The sequence below is a fragment of the Microcebus murinus genome, chromosome 12 (genome assembly GCF_040939455.1).
Source record: "Microcebus murinus isolate Inina chromosome 12, M.murinus_Inina_mat1.0, whole genome shotgun sequence".
Lineage (NCBI taxonomy): Eukaryota > Metazoa > Chordata > Mammalia > Primates > Cheirogaleidae > Microcebus > Microcebus murinus.
This window is the reverse complement of record NC_134115.1, coordinates 70,822,097-70,844,677: the sequence shown is the minus strand read 5'-3', so window position 1 is coordinate 70,844,677 and position 22,581 is coordinate 70,822,097. Positions and strand designations below refer to the sequence as shown.

The 22,581-nt window shown below is 45.2% G+C and overlaps 1 protein-coding gene across 3 annotated transcripts in view; it reads left to right on the top strand.

The window, feature by feature from the left end:
* Positions 1 to 22,581, top strand: part of EPB41L4B (erythrocyte membrane protein band 4.1 like 4B) — a 136,424-nt gene that overhangs the window by 24,436 nt on the left and 89,407 nt on the right. For all 3 annotated transcript variants that reach the window (XM_020289422.2, XM_076008908.1, XM_076008909.1), the window contains exons 2-4: positions 11,019 to 11,123; positions 20,874 to 20,916; positions 21,767 to 21,845. In XM_020289422.2, the coding sequence (XP_020145011.2) occupies positions 11,019 to 11,123; positions 20,874 to 20,916; positions 21,767 to 21,845 (227 nt within the window). The remainder of the gene's footprint in view (positions 1 to 11,018; positions 11,124 to 20,873; positions 20,917 to 21,766; positions 21,846 to 22,581) is intronic.

The following is a 22,581-nucleotide window of genomic DNA, read 5'->3' as shown; positions in this document are numbered from 1 at the left end:
TTAATACCATATTCAATTTAATTGAAGCAGTACCAAGCTCTTCCAGATTCAAGAGAAAAGGACAGAGACCCCCTCTCTTGATAGGAGGAATGTCAGAGAATTTGCAGTTATCTTTGTAAGCACTGTAGTTTAAAAGAATAACACTAAAACTAACACCTTAGATACTTGCCACCTAGTACTTTTTAAGTCCACATATCCTAGCTTGTCTTTTTTTTTTTTTTTTTGAGACAGAGTCTCACTCTTTCTCCTGGCTAGAGTACCATGGCATCAGCCTAGCTCACAGCAACCCCAAACTCCTGGGCTCAAGCAATGCTTCTGCTTCAGCCTCTTGAGTAGCTGGGACTACAGGCGTGTTCCACCATTCCTGGCTAATTTTTCTATATGTTTTTAGTTGGCCAATTAATTTCTATTTTTAGTAGAGACAGGGTCTCGCTCTTGCTCAGGCTGGCCCTAGCTTGTCTTTTGGTGTAAGATGGAAGCCACTGGGGTTGGAGGCACCTGCCTTGGAGGTCATTCAGGGCATCTCCTGCGCCCTGTTCTCGTCCACTAGGGATTTGGGTGGACTCATTTAGGTCATTTAGGAAAGAGTACCGTGACAGGCTACATGACTTACCTTGCCAAATAATAAAGGCAACAACGCAAGCTCCCAATCCAAACTCTAAGAGGAATTTATCCAGTAGACCTTTGTGTTTGGGAGGTTGCCTTATGTTTGTTAAAGTTCATGTCAGTGGGGATAGTATGTTAGGCAATGTGCCAGATAGTAGTGTGACCAAAAAATTAAAGAGTATTCACCAAGTGCTGAATTTTTTTGTTTGTTTGTTTGTTTAAGCAGATAGGGTCTTGCTTTGTTGCCCAGGCTGGTCTTGAACTCCTGGCCTCAGGCATTCCTCCTGCCTTTGCCTCCCAGAGTGCTGGGATGATAGGCATCACCACTGCACCCAGCCCAACATGTGCTGTTTTGATGTTCCTCGTTGAGAGTGGAAAGCGTAATTGAAGCATTGGGTGTCTCAGGGCAGCTAGAATCAAGTAGCTGTAGGTGTTCTTGACTTTATTCAGCCTCTTGAGGAATAAATGGGCAACTCATCCCTTAAACTGACCATTGAGTCACTCACATTAGGCAGGTTTAGGCAGAGCTGTATGGAGACAGGAATTGAGGTCACTAGCAGACGTTAGGTATTTCATGTTGACTGAAAGAGGGTTCATAGGATCATGGCCAGTGGGGTCATGTGATCCCCACAGCAGCCCTGTGAGGGAGGTGTGGTTAAAGGAAGAAATGAGAGCTTCGAATCTCTGCTGAGAGCTAAATGCAGGTTGGCCCAATGATCATTTATCAGCCCGGAACAGAGGCTGATCAGGAGTTGACCAATAATTCAACACAAAGTCTCACTGTTATAAACTGAGCCCTCCATTAGTGGAAGCCAGTGTGGTCATGGTTCTGTTAAACCTAGACTCTGCCTGCCTGGACCTCCTGCAACACATTGAGAACCCCTCGCCATGGTTTGAGGAGGACACTGGTCATGCATGAACCTGATCAGCAATGCATCCTCCATTGACTCACACGCCAAAATGACAGACAGCCACTTTCTTCTAAGATTGTTCTTACTTCCTTGTTGATCAAAATTAAGGGCAGTTGTTTTTGTTGCTTCCTCTGATTTCTAAGAGATTGTTAGCCAGGCAAGTCAGGAAATTAATAACATGTGCTCTGTTTTACCAGAATTGAATTTCCAGGAGCCGCCCAGACTGTTGATGTCCCGCCATCACTACAGTGGCTTGGCTTCTGTGTTAGTTTGTTAGCAAATAATCTACTTTCCACTCTGCTGCAACTTTCCTGCGCTCTAAACAAAGTGGGAATTGCCTCCCCGCCATGAGATGTTTGTGTTGGACTGTGTGGTCTTGGATCCCTGCTGTAGCCAAGACCATGCATGGAGTAGGCTTCCAGTATTGATTTGTTGAATTGGGCTTAAGAAATGTTTCTTGTTGCTGGGCACATTGTATGTGCTTGGAGCCAAAGAGACAAATGAGATGGCTAAAGAAATGAGTGGGATTTGGAAGAAATAATGCTGTCCTAAAAATCAGGAAGGAAGGGTCCTGATTCTAGTTCTGCAACTGATAATAAGCAGTGTGAAGTTGGTCACATAACTTCTCTGAGGCTTAGTCTCTTTCTCTGAAAAATGGGGTCACAACCTTTGTACCGATGAAGCACTCTTCAACTGGGAGATGGCATTTATAAGCCGGACAGCCTGACCTTAAGTCCAGCAGACTATGGACACTTCTGCGTCGTCTTTGCATCACCACGTTCTGGTTTTGAGTCATCAAATCTTGCTGATGGCTGAGATGGCATTTTTCACTGATGACAAAATGTCAAGGTAACTTATTTGTAATTTCAGATATTTGTGTTTACAATGTCCTAGAGTAAACAGTTTATGATGTTTATGATATTTACCAGTTTATGATGTTTGTGATGATTTAAACAGTATTGGCAAAGAGAACACAGACTTCTTGAGGGGTATGCTTGTAAAATACAGGGCTAGTTTCCCACTGCAGACAGGGCTTATAGAAAACTAGCAAGTTATCAAGGGGGACGGGGAGGAGAGCTGGTAACTAGCCATGAAATTAGCACTTCTTAGAAAAAGCTGAAGCAGGCCTTCTGGGAACTGCTGCCTGGGAAGCCGACTGCTGATCCCAGGTGGAGTTCTGAGACAGCTGTTTCAACCAGGGGTGCACAAGGACTTGGAAAGGAAGGAATTGATCTGTAGGGATCATTTGGGCTGCTGTAACAAAATACTTTAGACTGGGTAATTTATACACAACAGAAATTTATTTCTTAACAGTTCTGGAGCCTGGGAAATCCAACATCAAGGCACCAGCAGATTCAGTGTTATAGATGGTGCCTTGTTACTGCATCCTGAGATGGCAGAAGGGCGTAGGCGACTCCCTCCAACCTCTTTTATGAGGGCACTCATCCCTGTCATCAGAACTGGGCCCTTGTGACTTAGTCACTTCCTGAAGGCCCCACCTGTTAATACTGTCACACTGGGTATTAGGTTTCAACATATGAATGAATGTGGGGGGACACATGGAACCACTCAGAGGGCTGTTGCTGTGGTCCAGGTATGAGGTGACATGGCGTGAGCTGTGATGGAGATGGGGAGAGGGGCGTTCCTGAAGATGGACACAGAAATCATGCCACCTGCTGGATGTGGGGCTGGTGGACAGAGGAGAGCCGTGTGTACCGACAAGGAGATGCTTCCGAAATCATGGTCACTGCTCAGATGCCATGTTTTGTCCATTTAGTTCACAACTGGGATGAATGTGCTCACATGATACAGTCACAGCTTATTTCTTCCTTTCAAACCTGCCAGGGCTGCCTGACGTCTTACGCTGTTGAGACTAATGAGATTTGGACGAGTTGGCTTCTATCTTCTTTGTTCTTCCAGGACCAGATTTGACCTGTTAGCATTACACTTGGGTCAGGTCGCAGTCAGGCATTGCCAAGCAGCATCTTATCTAAGACGTTCAGGATGGTTCATTTATGTTGGGGGACCGTTAAGACATCATGTGTCCAGCAGGCTCCCTTATCGGGAGCATGGCTAGGAACCAGTGAGTAAGCAAAGTAAGGTCCTCGGACTGGCCAGCGAAGATACCACGTTGTCCATACTTTCCCCGGCTGGCTGCCTGCCTGCCTTCCCCGGTCTTTCGTTAGCAACTACGTACTCTTATTTTACACATGATTTTAATGAGCTTGGTTATTTTGAGCTCTTGTCATCAGAAAGAGCTGCTGCAGAGAGATACACTGACTGAAAACCACTGGTTGCTGGTCCTTGTGAAAAGTGATGTGTTGAGACAGGAGGCAGAAAAACTAGGAAGCATCGATGCAAGAACTCAAGGGCGGAGCTCTCTAGAACCTACTCTGTTTGAGAGCAGCTCACAGTGCAGGGTTGGAAGTAGCTAGGGTATCATTGCATTTCAGAATGGGGATCTGACTTAGATTTTACATTCGGTACATTTTAAGAAGGTGGGCGGGTAAGTGGTGTTCCTGCTATTGGGTTTGAGCCTCATGCTGTTTTGGAAGACTTGGCTCCCCAAGAAGTACTTGTTCAGTGAGAACTTCCTACATTCCTACAGGGCTTCCTGTAGTGAGGGGAGTAGCCCGAGCTGTGTCCCCAACTCCTACAATGGCAGTTGGCACTCGGTAAGCGTTTGGCAAATATTTGTTGAGTGAATGGATGGATGAATGAAGGAATGCATGCGTGCATCACAGATGGGGAGACCTACCTAAGAATAAGGCAGTGAGGAATGGCTTTACAGTCTTGTCACATTAACTCATCTCCTGTTATAACCACTAGACAGTGTTTCACATAATAGCAACAAAATTATGCTTAGGTAAACAGCCTTGGAAGTGCAGCACAGTTCCCTAGGCACTTGTTCATGGAATACTTAATTGGAAAAGATTTTAATGAGTGTATTCTCATTTTTAGGCCAGCCACTTGTGAGGCATCACCAGTCTGTTGTCGGTGCTGTAGCACAGCCCCTCCAGAACGTCTCTGTCTTGGCCCCAGATGCCACTCCACACCCCCCTGCTCTCCATCCCTGCATCCCTGCATGATACAGTCACTTAGGGAGCACCTCCTGTGTGCTGGCCAGGCCCTGTGCCTTGGGGATAGAGAGACGGGGAGGTGGGTATTCAGATGAACACAGCTGGGCCTTGCTCCTGGGGAGTGAGTGCTCAGCCTGGAGCGCAGCAGCAGCCGTGCATGTGATACATGTGTGCGCAGTTAAGGCTGTGCCTGCTTGTGGGAACGCCGAGGAGGGAGCACTTACTTCTCTAGGGGTGAGAATAGAACTGGGAAGGCCCCTGAAAGAGGGAATGCCTGGGCTAAGCCTAGGGTGACAGTTTTGTGGGCTTTTAGGGGTTGCTCTGGGTAGGATGTCCAGGCTGGTAGTGCAGGTGAACTAAGTTATCTGGAGCCTCCATAGTTTTGAGAGTGGACACTCTGCTGGCCTGGAGGAGTGGGAGACAGTGGGTTCAAGTGCAGTGGCGTCAGTCCTCCTGTCTGCATTCTACCCAGTAACCCTCTGTTCTGGGGACCCCTCCCCATTCCAGCCCTCATAATCTTACTAGATTCCTTTTGGAGCTGGATAGAGCCATTGGGAATTCCCTCTACCAGTGGAAGATACCAAACAAAGACAAACTTGATGGGGGGGGGGTGTGGAGGTAGAGGAGGAGGAGGTATTTGTAGATCTGTAAAAAAAGCACCAGAGTTGAGTAAAAATGGTATTTCCTGCCCACCAGACCCTGCTGCCTGCCACCTTCAAGTCCAGCTGAGGGAGGGTCTGGCACGGCAGAGGGGACCTGCTGCCTCTAGAAAGACCCTTTTCCCAACCTCTACCCTGAGATCCATCTACATTAGGAGCCATTTTAGAAGCACAGCAGAGAAGTTAGATTTGGAATGCTCTAGACAGGAGCTTGGGCTAACCCTTTTCATTTTACACAAGCAGAACCGTGATTTTTCAGCTACTGTTCTGTGAGTGGTGAGATCACATACCCGGATGGTAGGCCCTGAGCTGAAATAGATTTAGGTGGGAGCAGGTTGGACTTGGGGCTATTCGAATTTTGGTAGCCCTATATGTTCAGGACATCATGTCAGATTTACAGCTATAAGACAAGTCTGGGATGGCAGTATGGATTTGGGGAAATTATGAATTGCTTCAAGTCGCAGTTAGTGGTGCATCTGGGATTAGAGCACAGGTCTCTTGCTTCTTCCTGGCCCAATTTTTCTGGCACATCCTGCTGCTAAAGCATTGCTTAACTAGTTCCTTCCCACTAGGAAACCTGATAATGAAGCACTGGAGCTGTGATCGTAGGTACTGCATAGAGCTGGATAATAATAGGGAAAAAATACATCCAGAAGGTGGGTTGTTAAGGGCAAGAAGGAAGAGTGCCAGAATGGTGATTTATAAAAAACATTGTGTTTGCTGCCTGACAGCTGCCACAAGATCACTGTTAAACCTTGAGAAGGAAACCATCCACCATTTCTCCCTCCTAATACAGATGGTTCCTGATTTAGGATGGTTCAACTTAAGATTTTTCGATTTTACAATGGTGTGACAGCAATACACATTCAGTAGAAGCCATACTTCAAGTACCTATGCAGCCATTCTGTATTTCACTTTTAGTAGTCAATAAAGTACACGATATATTCAACAATTTATTATAAAATAGGCTTTGTGTTAGATGATTTTGCCCCACTGTAGGCTAACGGAAATGTTTTGAACATGTTTAAGGTAGGCTAGGTGTATTAAATGCATTTTCAACTTATAATGGGTTTATTGGGATGTAACTCCATCGTAAGTCAAGGAACATTTCTACAGCTATTTTTTTTTTTTTTTTTGAGACAGAGTCTCACTCTTTACCTGGGGTAGAGTGCCATGGTATCAGCCCAGCTCACAGCCACCTCAAACTCCTGGGCTTAAGCAATCCTCCTGCTTCAGCCTCCCGAGTAGCTGGGACTACAGGCATGTGTCATTGATGCCTGGCTCATTTTTTTTTATGTATTTTTAGTTGTCCAATTAATTTCTTTCTATTTCTAGTAGAGATGGGGTCTCACTCTTGCTCAGGCTGGTTTCGAACTCTTGACCTTGAGCAATCCTCCCACCTCAGTTTCCCAGAGTGCTAGGATTACAGGCGTGAGCCACCATGCCCGGCCTACAGCTATTTTTATTTTAGTAAATTTCCTGTTTTTATCAAGCAGTATGTGTACATAACGCATATGTATTTTTATGCAGTTGGGATCACAGCTTATTTATTTTTTTAATAGTCTATTTACCCAATGTTGTCATAAAAATTTTCCTTATTTCTATATCATCTTCCTAATTATCTTTCATAATGGCTGAACAGTATTCTGGAGTGTTGTTGTGCCAGGGTTCTGTGTTCCTGTGGTTGAGAGATTAGACTGTTTCATCCACTCCCCATTTCTCCAGTAGATTGTGCTGTAGAGAACCTCATTGCACATCCATCCCACCGCATCTATTGAATTGCTGCCTTCAAAGGCGTATTTGCAGGAAGCAAAGAGTCTGCAGGCTGTAATCCAGTAGTGTAGTTTTGATTTTTGTTTTTACTTTGTGTTATTACTGTTGTGTATAATACAGATACAAATTACAAAGAAAACAAAGGTATAGTTTGCAGTGGTCCCCAACCTTTTTGGCACCAGGGACTAGTTTCATGGAAGACAGTTTTTCCACGCACCGGGAGTGGGGGATGGTTTCAGGATGATTCAAGCACATTACATTTATTGTGCAGTCAAACCTCTCTGCTACTGATAATCTGTATTTGCACCTGCTCCCAGGCACTAGCATCACCGTCTCAGCTCCACCTCAGATCACCAGGCATTAGATTCTCAGAAGTAGCACACAAGCTAGATGCCTTGCATGCGAGGTTTACGGTAGGATTCAGGCTCCTGTGAGAATCGGATGTTGCTGCTGATCTGACAGGAGGCGGAGCTCAGGCAGTGATGCCAGTGACGGGGAGCGGCTGTAAATACACATGAAGCATTGCTTGCCGCTGCTCACCTCCTGCTGTGTGGCCTGGTTTCTAACAGGCCATGGACTGGTACAGGGGTTGGGGACCACAGGTTTAATGGATTGCTAGAAGACAGACACCCCTCTACCACTACCCAGCTCAAGAGAGTACCATGCCTACCAGCCTAGAGTGTGTTCTCACCTAGAGAGCAACAACTACCCTGACTTTATTCCTTACTGTTTTCTAGTTTTGTCACTCAAGTGTGCATTTCTGGACACTGCAGGTTAGGTTTGCCTTTAAACAAATCTCTTTTAATCTGTAGGTATTCTCTCTTTCTTTTCTCCTCCCTGTATTCTGTTTATTAAAGAAAAAAATCTGGATCATTTGTCCTGAGTAATTTCTAGAATTTCTCACAGGCTGGATTTCATGGAGAGAGAGGCATGAAAGCAAGGTCGTATCTTAGGTGATAGGGTGTTCTTCACCAGGAGGTGCGTGATGGCTGGTTGTCTCCTGTTGTGAGCCTACCACTATGCAGGGGTTGCAGAATGATGAAATTGCACCTCCATTATTCCTTCTTCATTCATTTCTTGGAATACTTCAATAAAGAAAAACTCTACCCATCTACTATTTTTAATAGCTTTATTCAGGGTCACATGTCATACAATTCACCCATCCAATGTGTATAATTCAGAGGCTTTGGTATATTCACAGAGTTGTGCATCTATTATTTCCACAGTCAATTTTTTTATTTTGAGACAGAGTCTTGCTATGTCATCCAGGCTAGAGTACAGTTGTGTCATTATAGTTCACCGCAAATTCCTGGGCTCAAGCACTCCTCCTGCCTCAGTTTCCTGAGTAGCTGGGACTATAGGCATGTGCCACCATGGCCAGCTAATTTTTTTATTTTTAGCAGAGATGGTCTTGCTCTTGCTCAGGCAGATCTCAAATTCCTGACCTCAAGCGATCCTCCCACCTCGGCCTCCCAGAGTGCTAGGATTACGGGTGTGGGCCACCGTGCCCAGCGTACCACATTCAATTTTAGAACATTTCATTACCCACTCCCCCGATCCAAATAACCCCACTCTCCTTAGCTGTCATCCCCTAAACTACTAGCCCAAAGCAACCACTAATCTTTTCTGTCTCTACAGTATGATTTGCCTACTTTGGACATCTTTTATAATTGGATCATGAAATATTTTGGCCCTTTGTGACTGGCTTCCTTCACTCAGCATGTTTTCTAGACCCAGCAGTATGGAAGCATGCATCAATACTTCATTCCTTTTAATGGCTGAATAATATTCCATTGTGTAGATAGACTGCATTTTGTTGATCCATTCATCAGTTGATGGATATTTGGGTTGTTTCTTTACCTTTTGGCTATTATAAATACTACTACTATGAACAATTTGTGGGCAATTTTTTCATGAACTTATGTTTTCATTTCTCTTACCCAGGAGTACAATTGCTGGGACATGTGGTAATTCTATGTTGAACAATTTGCAAAACTGCTAGGCTGTTTTCCAAAGTAGCTGTACAGTTTTACATTCCTATTAGCAGTATATGAGGGGTCCTGTTTCTCCCATGTTTGTTATTATCTGTTTTTTTTTTTTATTATAGCCATCCCAGTGGGTATGAAGTGATAACTGATTGTGGTTTTGATTTGCATTTCCCTTAAGACTAAAATTGGGCACCTTTTCATGTGCTTATTTATTGACCATTTGTATATCTTTGGAGAACTATATATGTCCTCTGCCCATTTTCAATTTATTTTATTTATTTTATTTTTTTTTTGAGACAGAGTCTCGCATTGTTGCCCAGGCTAGAGTGAGTGTCGTGGCGTCAGCCTAGCTCACAGCAACCTCAATCTCCTGGGCTCAAGCAATCCTACTGCCTCAGCCTCCTGAGTAGCTGGGACCACAGGCATGTGCCACCATGCCCAGCTAATTTTTCTATATATATTAGTTGGCCAATTAATTTCTTTCTATTTATAGTAGAGATGGGGTCTCGCTTTTGCTCAGGCTGGTTTCAAACTCCTAACCTTGAGCAATCCGCCCGCCTCGGCCTCCCAGAGTGCTAGGATTACAGGCGTGAGCCACCACGCCCCGCCCTCTGCCCATTTTTTAATTGGGTATTTGTCTTTTTCTTGTTGAGTTGTAATAGTTCTTTATATATTCTAGATAAAATTCCCTTCTCAGGTATGTGATTTGCAAACATTTTCCTACCATCTGTGTTGTCTCTGTACTTTCTTGATGTCTTGATGTCCTTCGAAGTACAGACATTTTGTGTTTTGTTGATGCCCAGTTTGTTTTTTCTTTTGTTGCTGGTGTTTGGGTGCCCTCTCTAGGAAACCATTGCCTAATCCAAAGTCATGATGCTTTGAGCATATATTTTATCCTGAGAGTTTTATAGTTTTAGCTCTTACCTTTAGGTCTTTGATCCATTTTGAATTAATTTGTATATATGCTGCTATCTACTCTTTGGTTGCCTAGTGCTACAGATAAAGGCAGAGTCGATGCTAAACTCTTTCCCTTTATCAGTTTTCATAATAAGGAGCTGGTTCCCTAGAGAGTTGTTTATTTTCTTGATCATTATTATGGAGAGTTGTTTATTTTCTTGATCATTGTTATGCTTAGATGTAAACATATTCCCGTTTAGATCCATTGACAGCAATGTAGTTTTATCTGAGAATTATGCCTGTGTTCTGCCTGGGTGAGGATTAAGAAGCTTTTCATTTGTCAGAGACTTTAGTCTTCTTGCAGTGGTTTCTTATTTGAAATCTTTTTCTGGTCTCTCCAAGGAGAGATGGGGAGAGCAGGCACCCTGAGGCCCATTTCAGGGGGAGCAATAGAACATAGGAGCAGTGATGTGTCCAGGGTCATACCTGCTGGTCAGTGGCAGATGCAGGACTTAATCCCTTGTCTCCCTGACTCCTTCCTTGTGCTCTTGCCCTGTGTGTACCATACAGTCAGAACCCTGGAATGAACCTGGAATTTGGGTTTGGCTCCTGACTCTGTGGCCTGTGAACTCTAGCTGGTCTTTGGTTTTTTTCTGGGCCTTGGTTACCTGCTCTGTGAAATGGGAAGGCTGGGAGAGCCTAATCCTAAAGGACCAGCCCAGCTTGCTTTCCCAAGGTTGCCTGCGTTGAGAAACAGCCCAGGTTTCTCCAGGCTGGAGTGAGGCCCTATCATACCTTTCCTCAAGAGGTTCGTGAGGACGCTTGTCATCCCTGTGGACATTCATCCAGAAAGTATTCTTTTTCTCAGGAAACACTAACAAGTTTTAACAGGGTTATCTAGATTCTTAACTTGATACTATTATGTGGCATTTGAATTTCTTTAATCATGAGTTTGTATTACACTTAAAAGTAAATATTTAAAAACTTGTGTGCAGTGACAACGTATGTATATGCAGCTTACAGAGAGAAGTGGTTTTTAAAAATCTTTCTGTTTCTTATCCAGCTGTCTCACCCTAAGTTTTCATCTACCCAATTGTCTTCCAGAAACATGCCAAAGGCCAAGATTTGTTTGATCAGATTGTGTATCACTTGGACCTCGTGGAAACAGATTACTTCGGCCTCCAGTTCCTGGACTCTGCCCAGGTCGCGGTATGTATTGCTTTGATTCGTTTCAGGATAGATTGACTTTTCATGCTGATTGCAGATCCACAGTTGCTAGAAATGGGTAGACAAAAACAGCAGTAAAACTGTGATATTGTTCTAGTAATGGGCATCGGGACAGTGGTTGTGGCATCCGAATGAAATGCATCACAATGCCTGTAGGTACCCCCACTCACAGGATGTGGATGGATGCATTATGGGTGCGTTTCAAGAGTAGGTAGAAAGAAAAAGAAATGTCATTATGGAATTGCTTTTAATGGTGCTGTGTTTATTTTTAACTAGCAGAAGAGGCTGTGCCACCATCTTCTTGCAGAGTCTGGCTGGGTAGAGAGTGGCTGCTGTGAACACAGCTGAATCCCAGCCGGCTGGTGGGGGGAGGGGCTAGTCGGAGCAGGTCTTGGCATCACGCTGGAACCATCCTGCAGCTCTAAGAGCTGTGTTAGGTCAGCAAAGACTTACTTGCTTTGCCAGAGACAGAACCGTTCTCAGTGGAGATATTAGAATGAGTAAACGCCACGAAGCTCAGAGCCACTCTTTTTGAAAGTAGGGGTGACTTCATCATCCCCCTTCCCAACAAAATCTAGCTTTGGGTTTCAAAGATAATTTATTCAACAATCTAAAAATATTTATTGAATGCCTGTTGTGTACCGGGCCCTGTTCTAAGCATTGCAGAGAAAGCAGTGCACAGAGATGTATGATATGCCAGGTGGTAGGTAATAGAGCTAAGGAAAATAAAACAGAGGAAGGGGGTAGACAGATGGAGGAAGAGGAGGCGCTATTTTAGACGGTGTATTAAAGGCTCGGTTCCCCAATAAAGAGATGTTGGAGCGAGAGACTTGGAGCTCCCCATGATGGTTAAGCCTTTCTACCTGAAAGACACTTACCAAATACTTCCTGATAGTATCTGGAAGTTGTAAGGTGACATGTGACAGTTACAATGTGAAGATGTACAAAATGATGCTTGGGAGTTGTGTCTGCTGGTGAATGTTAGTAAGATGCTGAGTCCTTAGGTGAGAGATTGGAATCTGGATGTAGGTGTATCCCAGCTACGGTGCCTCCTGGGTGGACACTCCCACTGGGTGTCTCCTGCAAATGTGTCCCCTCCACCACAGCAACTTCCTCTGCACCTTCAGGACTTCCGGTCTACCCACAGCAGATTCCCTTACACCCTGACAGTGCTTGGGTTCCTTCTTCATTTCTCTGTGGGGGACTCTCACTCCTGCCAACCAGGCCCTGAGGTGGGCAGACCAGCTTCTCCCTTTCTGCCTCCCTGTCCAGTTCTGCTTCCTTTGAAGTTGGGCCTCCCAGTGCCCTTCCTTCTGACCTCACGACTGTCCTGCACATGTCTCGAGGCCTCTGGTGTCTCAGTTTTTCTCTTCCCCTGGGCAACTGCAGGATTCAGGTGGCTGACCCTTCTAAATATCCCAGACACTGGTTCCTGTTGTCTAAGCTTCATGTGAGCTAACCTTGCACAGGTCCCCTTGTGTCCTGTTGCCACCCGCCATTCCAGGATGCAGAGTTCTGCTGTTCCCTTTCCATAGTAACTTCCCTTGATTCCATCTTTCCAATCTCTCTCCATCTGGTCTTGGCCCATATTGGTCTCTTTCCACCTTATCCTCCTTTCTCCCAGCGCCCTCCTGCCCTGGCCTTCCTCCTGGTCTGCTAAGGCTCAGCCATCTCTCCTGCGTCCTCCCTTGGCCTTTGACTCTCCTGCCCCCATGACCTCCCCCTCGACACACAGGCCCACCTGTTTCCTCTGCTGCTTCTCCCAGGCTGCCAAGTGTCGCTGGAGAGCCACATGCTGTTCCTTCTGACACCAGCACAGATGGAGGGTTCAGCAAAGTCTAAGCCCCCGAGCTGCTGAGCCTCGTTAGCCCCTCAGTGACTCTTGGGCACCCCACAGTTGCATTTCTGGATCTGAGCACCGACCTCTATCCCCATGGAGACTTTGTTCCAGCAGTTGCCTCACCTGCTGAGAAGACCGAGGTCATTTAGCCAAAACTCTGTGGGTTTTCTTCCTCTGCACCTAGATAGTTTCTCACTGTCCATCATTTTTTTTTTTTTTGTCTGAAGGGAAGGGAGTGTGCCTGCCTCTGCGTGTGCTCGCCATGCCTGCATCCGCAGTCCTGTTTTCATCGCTTCCCAAGTGTCAAATTTAGAGTTCTCCTCTGTCCTCGGCATCTTCCACCTGTCCCCGGCATCTGACACTCTTCGGCCCTCCTCTTCCCTGGAACTTGTCTTGATTTTCTGCCTTCTCCTGTACGTCTTAAAGCATGTGGTATTTTTGGCTTCAGAATATCTGTGGCCCCAGACCAGGTGTCAGACCTGGACCCTGTTCCTGGCTCCGTCTCTGACTCATTTGAGAGGCTTTAGATAGGCCACCTTTTCTCCCCTGTCCTCGGCTTCCTCTTCTATAAACTGGGGTTCTTGGACCCATTCTTCAGGAGCTCTCCTGGTTCTAATTCTCAGTGATTCTGAGTCTAAAGGGGAGGCAGGTGTGTCTGCTCCAAATGTCTTCTCTATTAGAAAGGGGGAGGTAGCTGTCATTTCTGCCACTGGAGCCAAGTTCCTGTTGCCTTTGTGGCATATCCTCATCCCCAGGTGACCCCTTTTTAGCCACTTGGATTCCCAGAAAGCTGAGGATGTGACTGCATTACAAAAGACTTTGCCGTGAGCGTTGGCTGACACGACCGGCAGACTTTCCCATCCGCCAGCGTCCCATCGCTGTGCGGCAGGAGGGATGTTCACAGCAGGGTCCAGGCGTCCTTCCCAGGCCAGACACCTGCAGATGCTCAGACTCTTCAGGTTCCAAAGCCTTTCCAGCTCCTGCTTTATGAATCTGATAGACTTTTCTGCTCTGCAAAAGCAAGCACAGGGTCTTCACCTGCCTTCAGCTCTGAGGATGCAAGATATGTGCACCAACAACTACCAAGCCCCTTCTTGTCATCCCAGGCCTAGATTTCACAGCTGGGCTCATGACGGACTGGGTCTGGTGATGCCTGCACTTAAACTTGTGCCTCTGCTTGTGCCGTTTCTCCTTCTGGAATGCTGTTTTTCACCCCATGTAAATTTCTGGCCATCCTTCAAGATCATCTCGGATGACCTCCCTTCCTAAGACATGTCCTGAACTCCCAAAGTGCTTTTCCTCTTTGTAAACCTTTGAGTTTATTTTGTCTTCTGTGGCAGTTTGCTCATTTGTTCTCTGGTTCAATATGTGTTTATGTAAACAAACAAACAAACAAGGCTTTTTGACTAGATCCTAAGATGCAGGACTTCCTCTTCTTAACTTGGTGACTCTTCAGGACAAGACACACAACCTGGAACCCTCTTCCTTAGCTCCAAAAGGGACCTTAGGAGCAGCATATGTCAAATCTTTCTAGATCTTTCACTGTTTTCTAGATGGTGAAAGCTAAGCCTTTAGACCTTGGCAAGTCACTTAGTGAATAGCACAGCTTGGACTCAAAGATCTTGCAGTTTCAGGTGTAGGTGCTTTTTCCCGTACCCCATACTTTTGAGTTTCAGTTTTCCTAGCTGTAGAATGGAGGTAGTAATATCTGCTTCATGGGGAAATTAAGGAGCTCAGTGAGTTAATGGAGGAGAAAGGTTTTTGGAATCTGGGATCTGGGTGTGGGTCTCCTTTTCCTAGCTGGGCAGTCTAAGGGGGAACATAAGTCATCACAGCCCCCAAGGTGAGACTCTGAGAAGGAAAGGTTAGCTGGAACCTGCAAGGCCTGCATTGCCTACAGGAGAAACCTTAGCAAATTTAAACAAGAGCCTTTTGGGAGAGTCTTCTGAGATGGCTCCTGGGGGTCATTGATTTTCATAGGACCTGGGATATGATTAGGTGTCATAGGGGGTGCTATTAGGGATACTGGGGTAACAGATGGGGCGTGGAGGGGATGGTTTACTTGGCTGTTGGCTTACTGCCCCATAATTGAGCCTCCATCAAGGACTGACACCCCCACCCAGCCCTTGACATGCAGATCAGAGGGCTGGCAGCGGCAGGGTGCTTGGCACGGCTCTCTGCATTGCAAAGAGCCAGGCCTGGTTTCCACAGTGCCCTGCCCAGCCCTGAAGCAACTGTCAAAACCTATTGGCATCACCTATTTTTAGCACTTGGGGCTTGGGACCTCCTGTTTTCCCTTTTCCGTGTCAAAACAGGAAGGCCGCCCAGGGACCCACTCTGCAGATCTCACTTTGGTACAGCTCAAAGCAGGGGCTGGGAGTCTGTTTTTACACATTGAAGCTTTGTTTTGAGAGCCCAGGGCTCGGGCCTGCACTCTACCACGTCCTCACTGTTTGATCGTGATAACTGCTGTTACTGAGTCCCCGGTACATAACTCTTGGAATAAAGTTGGCCATAAAGCAGACCCATGTTACAGATGATGAAAGTGAGGCTCAGAGACATTAGGAACTTTGTAAAGGTTAAAGTAAGGGACAGAGCTGGGATTCAGAACTTGGTCTTTTTCCAAAGCGCAGCACTTTCTGCCTTTCATTATGCACATGGTGCACACATGTACACAAAGATGACCACGTGCACAGAAGGAAAGAGAATGTTCAGCCAATACCACTCAGCCAGCTTTGACTGGAACTTAATGCCAAGCCCTATGGGTGCAGAAATGAGCTGGATGCTGCCCCTGCCTGCCACGTTCTGGTAGGGGAGACAGATAAGTAGCGTCTTAGAATACAGTGTGTTCATTCCTCTAACAGAATGTTTAGACCCCTCTGTGAAGCCGGAGGAGGGATTGCTTAAGAATTGGTGATAAAATGAACAGGTACAAGAGGACAGGTGAACATTGACAAGGGTCACAGAGGATGAGAGGAGTCTGCCAGGCAGAGGAAGGGCAAGGCTGTTACAAGAGCCCCTCCCTCTCTCGGGGGCAGGTGTCTTGGAGGGTAGATGTCCCTTTCCTAAGCCTCTTCCCAACATGGAAAGGGAGCTTTTTATGGTGGTTCGTTTTGCAGGAAGGCATCAAAAAAGACGATTGTGGCCTTTGTCTCAAGACTCGTCGGGTGTTTTTCCTCTGGCCTTTGCAGCATAGCAGCTGGCGGTACGAGGCATAGGGCTGCTTGGTGAAGTTAGCACACAGGTACTGGTGCTACTGGCAGGGCTTGGTGGATGCTAAAAGGGACTCTTGTGGCTCCCTTGGCTTTACTCTGATGGTTGCTCAGAACGTCATCACATTTGCCACTTATGGACACTGATGGGCGCTCCTGCCATCTCCGATGTGGTTGTACGAAGGAAAGAGTGAGTACCTGGTGTAGCTGCAGGGCACATAGGAGAGTGGAAAGGCTCAAAGTGGACTCCATGTTACTATTGCAGCAAATCAAACAAAACCCCTTCCTTCCATCCGTTTGGTCGGGGATAGTTTCCATAGACACTCAGGTGATGCTTCAGACAGTGCGTTAGGGGATGGCTCGGTTCACAGGGGCAGAAGCTGAGACTCAGGATGAGGGCCTCGCTGCTCGTGGCCACACACCGGGTAAGTGGCAGAGCTGGGGCTTGAGCTCTGCTCTCCTGCCTCCTTGCACTGTAGCATGAAGAAATGCAAGCTGGGCTTGAGATGGGAGGCAGGGCCTGTATTTTCCTGCCTCTGTGCACTTGTTGATGCTAAATGGGAAGCTGATGAAGCAAGGGTCTCTGCAGTCAGTGTAGATGATCCCAGTATAAATGAGAGTTTACAGGGCTTCATCCTGGGCAGAGAGATGCGATCCCTCCCACTGGCTTGGCAGAGTAGGCGCTTGAAGCTGGTTTGCACTGTGCAAGCCTGGAGCACTGGCCGCTGACATCCAGCGTGGGTTTGAGTTCTGCCTCTGCCACGTGTCAGGGCCACATCCCACATACCCTATGTAGGGCCACCGTCACCCGCTCTGAGCCTGTGTCAGGGTGGATGTGACCAGGTGAGCTCCAAAAGTGTCATTCCCTTCTTCCTCTTGGATACAGTTGTCTCTAGATTCCTTCCGGCTCTGATTTAAACACAAGCTAGAGACCCTTCATAAACCAAGGAAATCTGCAGGTAGTAGAAATCCTGCTATGGGTTCTATCACTCAGGCTTAGTGGGGAGGACTCAGGGGATGTTCAGGAAAGGAGTTTTTAGACCCTCTTCAACCCCTGAGCTTCTCTTAGGCATTGTGGTTCTACATGTTCTCATGTAGATTTCAGACAATTAAATTCGACAACCAGTCTTATTTCCAGAAGTGATGCACTATCAGAACGGTTGGGCTTTGCCAAGATCACCTCACACACATCTTGATTGATGGAAAGGGTTTTGCCAGATGGACTTGGATGAGAAATTCAGATCGGAAACCGCTTTGCTAACACCCATTAGAGTGTTTGAGTTAAACGCGCTGCCATTTGAACTCAGAAATTCACCTATCTGTTTCCAGTGACCGGTTTAATGGTCTGTTAAGAGGACTGGAGCCACTTGCCTTGGCTTTGCCGCCAGGCGGAGCGGCTATATTTAGCCAGGACACAGGTGAACATCTGAGATAGGTCCCGCTGCTGCCGAATGCAGTCCTCAAAGCTGAGCGTAGGGTACAATTTACTAAATGCCACATTGGGCTTTCATCGCCCCAGTATGCAAGTCGCGGGGTGATCTTGTGGGATAAAATGTGGGTGATCAGAGTCTGGGAAGCTCCTGCAGCTAAGAAGAAAGTCAGGTCATTTTGAACTTGTTGGATACAAGGTAGATTTTTTTGTCATCTCTCGTTTTAGGATTGTGACTGGGTTTCTTCCCGCCTCTAATGCAGGCAAAGCAAAACCTGATCTGAACTCCAAGGGGTCAAGGAGCTTTTAAAATGATAGAGCCATTTCTGATTGCTGTCTCAGCTTAGCGAGACCCAGACTTTTCTTAGGTAGGCCTCCTTCCTGGCACGTCCTGCTTTGAGCAGGGCTCCAGGGCCAAGCAGGAAGGATAGATCCCAGCCTGCAGTGGCTAAGGGCACTCCTTTCATAGTGTGGCCAGAGGACAAAGCAGTCTGCTGCCCTACGGGAGCATCTGTGAGTTCACCCTAGCCATAGGTGTCTGGCCATTGCACCTCTTGGACTGGCCGGTAAAACCTGAAATTGCTTGAGATTTTTACAGAGTTTTCAGAAGTTGTGGATGTTTCAAGATTCCCCAGATCACCACCAGAGCCTCTTCCGGGGTAGGAGAGAAGGCAGAGAACTCCAGTACTGCGTATTTAACACTGGCTCGTTGGAAGCAATTTATAAAGCACCAATGCTCTTAGATTCCATGTAATGAGTCTTGGGTGGGACCTGGGTCTTGACCTTTTAAAAGTTCAAGTGATTATCATGCACAGCCAGGGATGAAAACCACAACCAAGGAAATGGCACAAGTTGGACTTGGATCGAGATTAAAGTTTGACAGTAGAGGGAGAGGAAAGGAGCCTTAAACTTCTTTCTTCTGCACAAAATAATGGTAAGGAGGCCTGGCGTGGTGGCTCACGCTTGTAATCCTAGCACTCTGGGAGGCCGAGGTGGGAGGATTGCTTGAGCTCAGGAGTTCGAGACTAGCCTGAGCAAGAGCAAGACCCCATCTCTACTATAAATAGAAAGAAATTAGCCAAACAACTAAAAATAGAAAAAATTAGCTGGGCATAGTGGCGCATGCCTGTAGTCCCAGCTACTCAGGAGGCTGAGGTAGGAGGATCACTTGAGCCCAGAAGTTTGAGGTTGCTGTGAGCTAGGCTGATGTCATGGCACTCTAGCCCAAGCAATAGAGTGAGACTCTGTCTCAAAAAAAAAAAAAAATAATAATAATAATGATGGTAAGGAGACTTGAGAAAGGAAAGAAAGGGGTTGGACTCTTTTAAATAGGAGACTCTGGGACTGATTACACTAGAAGGCTGTTTGTAAGGAGAACTAATAGTGAAGTCTTTTGAAAGTGAACTCTTTTGAGAAGAACTTAGCAGGAAAGTAACTATTGTGCTTATATCAAGTCTGTGTCTATCCTCCTTTCGGGGCAAAGGTTGGGATGTTTCAGATTATTTGAGGGCAGTGGTGGCATCTGATTTTAATGAGGCAAATTCATGATCAAAACTGCGTGACAGGCCAACGCTGAGTGAATATAGACATGACAGCCCAGCCTCTAGCCCACCCCCTGGAAATAAGATTCTCATTAAAATGAAAAATTATGCAGAAACATTAAAAGAAAGTAAACAGTATTCATAGCCCTGACATATCTTGATAGAAAATAATGATTTTTATGAGATTCTATCTGATATTTTTTTCATCTAACATTGTGGTGTGGGTCTCTTGCCACATCAATAAATACAGGCCTGCATCAGTTTTAAATAGTATTTCATTATAAAGATGATCCATCTTCTAATCCGTCTTTGTTGATGGACAATTTAGGTCATTTCCAATTCAGAGCTATTAGCAGTGAGATAAAGCATCCCGTACGTGTGCCTCGGAGATACGCATCCCGCTGTGGTAATATTATGTGGTTGCCTAGCCAGGAGTGGAGAAGACAAAAGCCCACACTCTCCGATTGCGCTGCTCCTGGCTCATTGTATTATAACTCATCTGTTATTTGCCTTTGTGCTTCCTTATCCCTCTCCTCCCACACAGTCATAATGGGCTCTTCGGTTACGTGCGGAGTACACGGTGCTACTGTGGTCCCGCCCTTTCTCGTTATTAGAATGTGCAGAGTTTGATTGCTTCTAGAAGTCCACAGGCCATCAGCAGAATAGCTAGTGAGAAGCCCGCTCTGGCTATGTCCAGAAAGCCAGACAGCCCAACTGTCTTTCTAATAGGAAAGTTCCAGCATGCATTAAGTTTACAAAAAGTGATGGGAAAGTCCCTGTTTGCCTCATTGAAAAAAATAATTTATATTTAACATTTCTTTCTCAGGAAGCTAACAAGGGCCTGCTGGGTGCTGTACTTTTGTTCCTGGCACAAGAAACACAGACACAATGAAGTGCACGGTCCCTGGTCTCCAGGGGCTCGTGTTTGCCCAGAGGAGCCGATCGTATAATGTTCCTAAATGTAGTTTTCCATGGAATGTTAGCTGCTGAGGCTCTTCCTGCCTACAATATTAACAACTTTAACATTATAGAGAAACTTTTATATGAGGCAAATGGTTTTGTAATCTCCTTAGACTGATAAGACTAAAGCAGTTCTTCTGGTAAAAACCAGAGGAAGTTAACATGCCCTGATTAACCAGAGCACAATGATCTTAAGCAAATATCAGCTCATCTTTCCATCTGCAATGTGGGTCATTTTCCTGGCAAAAGAATAAAGAGGGCCATGAATTATGGTTTTATAAATTTTAAGAGTTTAGAGTGACAACTACATGACCAATGTATGATGAGAGATTCTTGGCATTATAGCTTATACTTTTTGCTAGATTAATGGAGACTTGGAATTATTGGTGAGGATTGACTGTAACTTGAGAAACTCAGAAGGAAAAGGCAGGGGGTGGGTCCACTGATGGGAAGGGACTTTATAGATCAATTAGTTAATGGTTCTTAAGTTCTTTCTTTCAGGTACCTTCTTGTAAAGCTTTCAGAAACTGGGAGCCCTCTCCCCCAAAAAATGCACTTACCTACATTAGGACAAAATGTTTTAAACAGTCCCAAGCAGTTTGCATATTCCCAGCCTCTGGTTCTAAGTGACCTGGTCCAATCCCTGGTTTTTATGGGCAGAATTACTAAAGTGTGTAGGGGAGGAAACGATGAGGGATGTATAATCTCACTGATGAACTATTCCTAAAGAAATGTTTTTCTTTCCCTCAGCACTGGCTCGATCATTCCAAACCCATAAAAAAGCAGATGAAAAGTAAGTAGAATTCAGCCTCCTCATTTCTTTCTTTTATCTGAGAGTAAACTCCTTTGCCAATGTTTTTGGTTGTTTTCATTAGAAATTGGAAGCATTTTAAAATAGATTCCATTTTAAGTGGATGATTTTTAATTTCTTAAGGCTGGCCAAAGGTTAGAGTTTAAAATTTGAATAAGAGTTTTTAGTAGATATTGAAAAACCGACTGCACTGTCATTTGAAATCAGACACCTCTGCCAACGAGAACTGATTAATATACTATTCAGAAACATGACTTTACACCTATTATATTCCCTTTCTGATGAGTTACAAACCAGCCTCAGAAGGTGAAGGCTGTTTGGTAGTCTGCCCCAGCTCTTCCAACTTATAGGTGTGGTAACCATATTTCTTTAATACTGTTCATGCTCAGGTAATTTTTTAAAATGTGTATTCTCTTAAAAGTACTGTAAGATATTTTTACTGTATTTTTAGATGGCAGAACATTTTACAGTTTATGCAGCACTTTCCTTTAGCCCACGTTGTATTTTGTAAAAAGTAGGCATACAATTTGGAGTATCGTGGCATTGAGGGGTAAAAGTAGAATGTCAGCTCTTCATAATTTCATCTGGATCATTAGGGTTTTCCTCCAAAATGAGGTTAGTAGCTAAACCATCTTAGTCAACACAGAAGCCCAGCTCCGCTTTCCAAAGTAGGACTGAAAAGAACTTACTAGCTTTGCATGCCTAGTTGCGCCCTCCCCATGTAGAGGGAAAGAAATGTGTTATAGATTTAACGTGTTTTTCCTTTTGTTCATTCTGTGATCTTCAAAATTGGGGGAAAAACATCTTCAACCTTCCGTCTCCACATGTTTAGTTGGACCTGCTTATGCTTTGCACTTTCGAGTTAAATACTATTCTTCAGAACCCAACAATCTTCGTGAAGAGTTTACAAGGTAGGATATAATGCAGAACAAGATTCCCGCCCAGTACTACTTGCCTTTTGTTTCATTTACGGGTCTTCTGAATTGTGGCTTTGCCCCTCCTTCTGTCTGCTGTTTTTATATTTCTGAGCAGGAATTATTTAGCACTTTTCCTCTGCTTCTATATTCTGTTGAACATCCACAACTTTGCTTAATTTGACATTTTTCTTAGTGAATAGAAATTAGGAGATTAATTTTCTTGTCACACTTCTATTTTCTTGGACCTTGGATAAATTGGTTGGTTGTTCTATGGTGTTTTATTTTTGTCTCAGCTACAAAAGGGAAGACAGATACTGGGAGAGTATTTTTCAGTCCACAATTGCCATCTCCCCCCCCCCACCTTTTACCAAGTTGTGATTTGAGCCATCTTATTTTTTTAAGGGAGTACAAAATTGTTACAATATAAGGAACTCTCTCTTTTAAAAAACTGCACTGATTAGAACAAAGTTGTTAGAATCTCTTCATGTTATCTTTCAGCCCCACTGAATTTTTTTATGTTGTGTCTGCCTATGTCTGTCTCTTGGGCTTAAGAAACAGGGTACTACTGCTTTCCCCCCTCCTCACTACTGCACTTGACTAGTCTTAAAAAAAAAAAAAAAAAAAAAAAAAGAAACAGGGTAGAAGAGAACTTAAGTGGCATTTTAAGTGTGCAGTTTCTCTCCAGCCTCCTTTCCGTCAGTGAGATTCTCAGCCTTTTCCTGCTTTTGAT